This window comes from Crocodylus porosus, unplaced genomic scaffold (genome assembly GCF_001723895.1).
Source record: "Crocodylus porosus isolate Cpor-Errol unplaced genomic scaffold, CroPor_comp1, whole genome shotgun sequence".
In the NCBI taxonomy this organism is placed as follows: Eukaryota; Metazoa; Chordata; order Crocodylia; family Crocodylidae; genus Crocodylus; species Crocodylus porosus.
In genome coordinates this window covers 16,745,222-16,752,764 of record NW_017728924.1, presented here as the reverse complement: position 1 = coordinate 16,752,764, position 7,543 = coordinate 16,745,222, and the positions used below count along the sequence as shown (strand labels likewise).

General features: G+C 49.2%; 1 protein-coding gene across 5 annotated transcripts in view; it reads left to right on the top strand.

Annotated features, from left to right (window-relative positions):
• The window catches only part of COL4A5 (collagen type IV alpha 5 chain), a 148,630-nt gene that overhangs the window by 64,408 nt on the left and 76,679 nt on the right, over positions 1-7,543 (top strand). For all 5 annotated transcript variants that reach the window (XM_019540427.1, XM_019540424.1, XM_019540426.1 and 2 more), the window contains exon 3: positions 5,611-5,700. In XM_019540427.1, coding sequence (XP_019395972.1) covers positions 5,611-5,700 — 90 coding nt within the window. The remainder of the gene's footprint in view (positions 1-5,610; positions 5,701-7,543) is intronic.

The following is a 7,543-nucleotide window of genomic DNA, read 5'->3' as shown; positions in this document are numbered from 1 at the left end:
GGACCCATCCACCACCACCCTCTGGGTGCGGCCCTCCAGCCAGTTGGCGACCCATTTGACTGTGTGGGTGTCTACACCACAGCCCCCCAGGATGGTTGGTCTCTCATTTGTTTGGACCAAAGTTTATACAAAGCATGGTGGAATAAGTGGTTTCAAATAAAAGAGTATATGTAAGTTTTACTAATTTGGAAACCATTTCTAGAACGAAGGTAAATTTAGGTGGAGGAATAGTGGTGCTATCAGTGGACCTTTAAAGATGGTGAGGTAAGATGCGCACAGAGTGAAAGAAACTCCTAACCCAGTATAACCAGGATTGGACTTTTTGGGTCATTTTACAGATGAATGTTTAATCAGCAGATGCACAATACTTAAGCAGGGATAATATGTAACCTGATTAAAGAAGGAGATAAAATAAAAATAACCAGCAAACTCTGTCTGTGTACTGTTGGCACTTCCTTTCATTTTTTCACCTTGAAACTTATGAGCAGGGATCCTGGTTTTCTCTGTTAAAAATCCAGAATTCTCAGATTAAAATCCGCAAAATCTGTGTTTTTCTACGTTTAAAAAGAGATACAGACCAGTTTCAGTCTTATCTCAATTGAACACAATGTTTTATTGATATAGCTACAATTTTAAAATAATTTGGAAGCCTACCAGTGCCTCAATCTTTATAATAAAATACATTCTAAATACCTATATATTTTGATGTTCAATTTCAGTTTTTTTTATCATGGAAAATCAGAGCTCCCTCTGTCCCTTTCACTCACCAGGACACAGGTCCAGCTGTTGCTATTCCCCCCTGCAGCTTTGTGGTGCTGAGCAGCCCTGATAGGCCAGTGCCCCTCCCCTGCCGGTACCCTTATTCCCAACACACAGCACTCTGGCCCTGCCAATGCACTTCACTCTGGATCCACAACCCCCCACCTGCCTGTCCCTGCCAGTGCCCTTCGTTCCTGAACTGCAGCTCCCTGCCCACTTCACTGTTGTCAGAGGGGGCCCCCAGCTACATGGAACCTAGTGGCTGCCTGCTTCATGAGTGCCAGCTGCAGCTGCCCAGCAGCACCCAACCCCAGCTGCTGCATGCAGCAGCTGCTGTGACTGGAGCAGAACCCAGCCACCCCTACAGGTGGCATGACTGGAGCAGAGCCCATAGGTGGCTCCCCACCCTGCTACCTTCCCCTGGGGGCCTCTGCAGCTAAGCAGGCAGGACCCAGCACAGAGGGGGGAGGCTCAGTGCTGCTGCTGGCAAGAGCCCCGTGCCAGTTGCCCCACCAAGGTAAGATGCCCCTTGCCTGCCCAGCAGCAGTGGTGGGGAAGACACCACCACTGTCTCTGATGCTGCTAGGCAAGCAAGGGGCATCTCACTCTGGTGGTGCAGCTGTTGCAGGGCTCCTGGTGATAGTCTCTCCATCTTCCTGCGCCAGATCCCACCTGCTGGACTGTGGAGGCCCCCCAGGAGGAAGGCAGGAGGGCAGAGAACCCTCAGTCCTGCAGCAGGCATCCTGCATCCTCCCCCACCCCTGCACAAATCTGGGAGGGCATATACCACCCCCCATGCTCTCCTTCCCATGGGTGCATGCAATGGTAGGTAGCCAGCCCCCTTGGATGAGCTGCTTGTGGCTCTGTCCTGCTCCCTTAGCTGGCTTTAAGGCTGCACGTTCCTGCCCAGCCCCAGGCACCACCCCAGCTGGCAGCTGGACAGCATCCCCAGCCCTAGCCCTGTCCCAGTCCCTCCCTTACCATGGCTGCCTCAATCTGCACCTCCCACCCCTCCTCCCAAATAAACTGGGAAGCTGTGTGCATTGGCCAGAACTGGGGTTGTCACTGGGAGTGTGGTGCAGGCTGCCCCAAGCAAGAGTGGGCAGGACTAAGGCCATGCAGAACACTGGGGGCAGCCTCGGGCCAGATCCAGTCAATTGGTGGGCATCTGCCCAGGGGTCAGATCCAGTTGATTGGTGGACTTGATTTGGCCTATGGGCCTTATTTTGCCCCCTCTAGGGGCTACATGCTATTGTTGTGAAGGCTCTTTGTACTCCCTCTCATAGGCAGATTGGTTTTAAACTCCAGCCATGCCCTGTTTGTTCACACTTTGCACTTTGAGCAGCTAAGCAGGCCAGATCCAACAGCAGCTCTTCTGGTTGTGGACTAGATTGACCCACCTCAGGTCAGAGGCAGGAAGGCAGACACCAGGCTGCCTGCAGCTGATGCTTTCCCTGTGGTGGGATGGGGAAAGCACCTGCAGCCAGTCGGACACCAAATCTGTAGGGTGGATCCAGTGGCTCTGCAGGCCAGATTCAGCACAAAGGCTCTAGTTTGCCAACCACCGTAATGGAGGACTTGGGTCCTAAAATGTAGGAAGCAAAGCACCTAACTTTTAGATATCTGTCCCAGAGTATAAGCCAGAACCCTGTGTTAGGACCCTAGGCGTGCTAGAGAGGGCATGTAGAGAATAAAGCGTCTCAGAACGGGATCCAGAACAGCCCCTACACTGAGTAAAGGCTTCTAAAGGTCAGCTTTAGGTGTAGGAGTAGTCACTGAGTCGCACCCAACAAGAAGCCCTGAAGAAAGGGTCGCAAGTCATCTCACTGGAAACTGTGCTGGGGACATATCCATTTACTTGGGATCCACTGCCCTGAACCCATTCCTGAAAGTAGGCACCTGTCCCTTGTCTTTCAATAAATTGAACATGACTTGCTCTCTTCTTTTAAAACACGGACAGTGGAGGGGTACTGTTGGTACCTTCTTTCATACAGTAATCAGTTGATTAGAGCACCTAATCAGGAAGTTAAAAACTGGTTCCATTCTTTCACCTGAGAGAATTCAGACCCACATCTTCTACTTCTCTGGGTAGTCAGTCCCCTAACCACCTGGCTTTAGGCTAGTGAGCCCTCAATCATCAGCACCCTCTGGGACCTTCTTGCTTGGAGAGTGCAGAACTGCTTAAGAGCAGTCTTGTTCATGTAACCACATTATCAGCAACTCATGGGCAACTATATAAAAAAGACTGGTGAAAGATCTTATAAGATCACTATGATTTCCCTTGTCAGTCTCCAAGTGAAGATTGTTGACTAAGGCTACAAGTGCTGTATACTATACCTGGGATGAAAGTTAGATCAACCGAGAGGGGTGGGGGGTTGAATCCACTTGCATTCAGGTGCTTATGGAGCTGTTAGGCAAGCACCCATTCATTGACCCCTCTCGAAGTGGAGAGACTGGAAGCAGAGCAGTGCATGACTGAGCAGTCAAACCTTGAGTAAAGCCTGAACAATCACAGACTTAAGAATACCTGGTCTGTTAGGAGAGGCACAAATCCAGCTGACAATTGTTTACCTGCATCTCCCCGAGTACATCCTTTGCAACAATTGAAGCTAATCTATGCAAACCAGGAAAGACCAAGCTTCCCCAACACTATAAACTTTGACTCTACAGCTTAACTGCTGGTCCCTTAGGCCCCTGGTGCTAGCTGCTGTACAAATGCAGAAATGAAAGATGATCACTCATTGCCCTAAAGATTGTACAATTTAAATGTCAGGTGACAGATCATGGGTAAATACAACCTACCAACATTGGAACACTAGTTCCTTCTCTGTCTACATCTACCTATCTCTGGTATTGTATGTAAACTGTAAGCACATGGGGGCAGGGACTGTGCTTTTGTTCTTTCTTTTGTATAGTATCTGACACAGTGGCATCCTGATTGATGATCAGGGATCCGGGTTTTACATTTGTCATGGAACAATGTGGATTTAAAAGAGAAAATCCCAGGAAACTTCAGGTTTCCCTTTTGCAGGCTGGCAGAGTTCTAGCATGCAAGGGACTGCATGGGGCTGGGGGGGGAGCCACGTGCATGCGCACACATGCACATGTATGTGGCAGCCAGGCAGTGTGGCAGAGACCAGCTCCCACAGCTTCCTCCAGGTAAGTCTATGGCAGGGGGGACATAGGCAATGTGAAAGGCACGTGCGCCCCCCCGATTTATTTACCCACAGAGGGAACAGGCCTGGGACTGGGACTGGGACTGGGGCTGCAGCTACGCAGCCCAGCTGTGGGCAGAAGCCACCTCCGCAGCCTAGCAGGTAGGACCCAACACAGGAGGGAGCTCTGCACTGCCCTGGCTGCCAAACTAAGGTGCCCCCTGCCTGACTGGCAGCAGTGGGGAGCACAACTCTATGCCATGACCTCTGCTGCACCACACCACAGGGCCACAGTGCTCCTTCCCACTTCGGGTCCCACCTACTACGCCGTGGAGGCAGCTCCTGCCTGGATGCAGCCCCACACCCTTTGTTGCTTGTGTCCACCCCCACCCTCCATCCCCCATAGACTTACTTGGAGGGAACTATGGGAGCTGCTGTCCACCACACTGCTGCCTGGCTGCCACATGCATGTGTGTGTACCTGTGCCCCCTGCTGCCCTGCAATGTGCCACCAGTGCCCCCCCACTCCCCTCATGCATCACCTGTGCCCACACCCCGTGTCCCCACATACCTACCCTGTTCCCAACACACTGGGGGGCGGAGGCCTGGGGGCAGTGTGTCAGGAGTGAGGGGCACCAGCGGGGCTACAGGGCTGTGGGTCAGGAGTGTACCAGGGCCTAGGGAGGGGACCGTGGGTTGGGAATGAGGATCACCGGCAGGGTCAGTGGGGTGTGGCTTGGGAGAGAGGGGCACTGGCAGGGCTGAGGAGGATTGTGGCTTGGTAGTAAGGGGCAAGGGCAAGGCACTGGCAGATCAAGGCTGCTTAGCACCACAAAGCAGCAGGGGAGACAGCCACAGCTGGCTTCATGTCCTGGTAAGTGAAGGGGGCAGGAGGAACTCTGATTTTCCATGATAAAAAAAACCAAACGCTTAACATTTATAGGTATTTAGAATTTATTTTATTATAATGATTGAAGTACTGGTAGTCTTCCAACTTGCTTTAAAATTGTAAATATGTCAATAATGTGTTCAACTGATACATATATATCTATAGTGGCATTTCATTTTAATTGTGGAAAAACGTGGATTTTGGGGGTGGTTTAATCAGAGAATATGGAATTTTTTAAATAAGAGAATTTGGGATTTTTTATCAGAGAAAAGCAGGATTCCTGCTGATGATTAGGTCTCTGACCTACTTATTCATATTTATAATTCATAAATATTAATTAGAGTGGTGAAATGATGATGTGCATTGCTATTTTTGTAGGCATCACAACAGAGGTGAGTTTAAAGAGGGGCAGTACTCTCTCTGTGGATTTTTATGAAAATCTCCTTTTTGCATTTGGGTGGTGTAGGAGAAAACTGAAGGTGCTTATTGGAATATTTTGGCAAATGGGTGAGTGAAATTGATGGTATAAATATATAATATACAGCCTATATAATCCAATGAAATGACACAGCTGATACAATCACTGAGAAGCATTATAAGAGCTGCTTCATTGTTAAGGAAATATAATGATTATCATTGTGTCTGTGATTCTATTGTTTGCTTTTATAGTTCACTTTAAGTTAGTTTAGCTGCTTAACCTCTTTCTGCTTTTTTTCTCATCAAACCACAATATTGTATTTTCTGAACTCATTTCAAATAATGTATGAAGCAAGTTTGGAACTTCATTTCCCCCTGCTTTCTTTTGTAGGGTGAGAGGGGATTCCCAGGTTTAGAAGGTCAGCCAGGTTTACCTGGGTTTCCAGGACCAGAGGGACCCCCTGGCCCTAGAGGTGGACAGGTAAGTAACAATTAATTGGGGCAGCTTGTGAATGCCAGCTAACGTGAACTTGCCTGATTCTGGTTAGCCTTGGGTTACTGCTGCAGTGATATAAAATCCATTACTGTCATCACCAGAACTTATGATGCAGACAGTCAGTGTTTCAGTTATACAGTTCCTGGAAGCCCCACTTCATGACTTTAATTTTTACATGTTAGTAACTAATAAATACTGTTAGCATTAAGATAATCAATAAGAAGCCTATTTGTGAAGTTTTCTACCCATTTCTGCAGTGCCAGGAAGTATAATATGATGTTATTGACATTGCTCTTTCATGATGGGGGACACAGAGGTGTTAAAACAAATGCCTCAAGTAATAATACTGCTAATATACTACTGCTGTAAAAGAGAACAAATGGATCTTCATAAGATCATAAGAAAGTAGAGCTGGAAGGGATCTTACACAGTCATCTAGTTTGTCCCCTTGCTCAAGACAGGAACATTCCTGACTAAATCATCCCAGCCGAGTATCTTCTCTAACCTGCTCTTGAAAACTTCAAAGGATGTAGATTCAACAAGTTCTCTATGTAGCCTGTTCCAGTGCTTGACTACCTTCATAGTCAGAGGGTGGTATTTGTGCCTCAGCTTATGTGGTTCCTGAATAACATTAACATATTCTAGTGATCTGATTCTGACATTAGAGCAAGGGAGGGCAAAATATGGCCCATAGGCCAGATCCAGCCACCATCAGGCCAGGCGGGCTCCATTCATCCATGGGTGGCTCCTTGCAGGAGTGCTGGAAACTGCATGTGGAGGCACAGAGCCGACATGGCCCGATGGTGTGCAGCTCCTGCCTTTAGTGCTGGGAGCCCCATGTGCAGGTATGGAGCCAGCCTAGTATGGCTTGAAGGCGCATGCCAGTAAGCTGGACCGATGGGCTCTGTGCTGCCACATGCAGGTCCTGGGCTCGGCCTGCTGTGACCCAGGTGTGTCCTGAGGGTCTACTGCCTGTTGCTGCTGCTGCTGCCAGCAGCAAGGGCTGTGCACCATGGAGAGGGCAGGCATATGGTGGCGGGGCCCATACCCACCCACAAACCCCACACGGCCCCACACACACCGCAGACCCAAACCCCGCATGCACCCACAGAAACTCCCACACCACCCACAAGCTCCACGCCCCCCACAGACACTCCCACAAACCTCACACCCCTCACAAATCCTACACCCCCACACATATCCACACCCCACCGAACCCCACAACCCCCACACCCATACCCCTCACAAACCTCACATCTCCCACCCACACCCCCCACAAATTGTACACCCCCACACATAGCCGCACCCCCACAGAACCCCACAGCCCCCACATCCATACCCCCCACAGAACCCCACAAATTCCTGACACCCCCCAAAAATCTCCCACACACACACACCCTCCACACACAGAACATACAAGAGTAGATTTTATTTAGCACTATTGTGCAATCACCTCTATATATACTGCACGAACGCATGTAAATCAGGGCAACATTTTTTTTTGAAATAAAATTAAAATACATTATGGTAGACGTTTGATTTTTACTGTATGATTTGTCTTTTTTTTCTGGTTCTAAGATGGCACCCCCTTCCCAAAAGGAGTACTTCCGGGGGGCTAGGGGGTGAGGGGAGTTCCAGTGGCAAAGGTCAGGGGTTAGGAGTGGGACTTCTGGTCCAAGATGGTGATCAGGGTGGGGCTACCCTTGCTGTCCTCCACAGCTCACCAGAAATCACTAAGAGGTCCTCCAGGTGAAATAATTGCCCACCCATGCATTAAGGTGTTAAAATACCCCTGGCTCTATGTATATGAAATACTCCTGGCTCTACG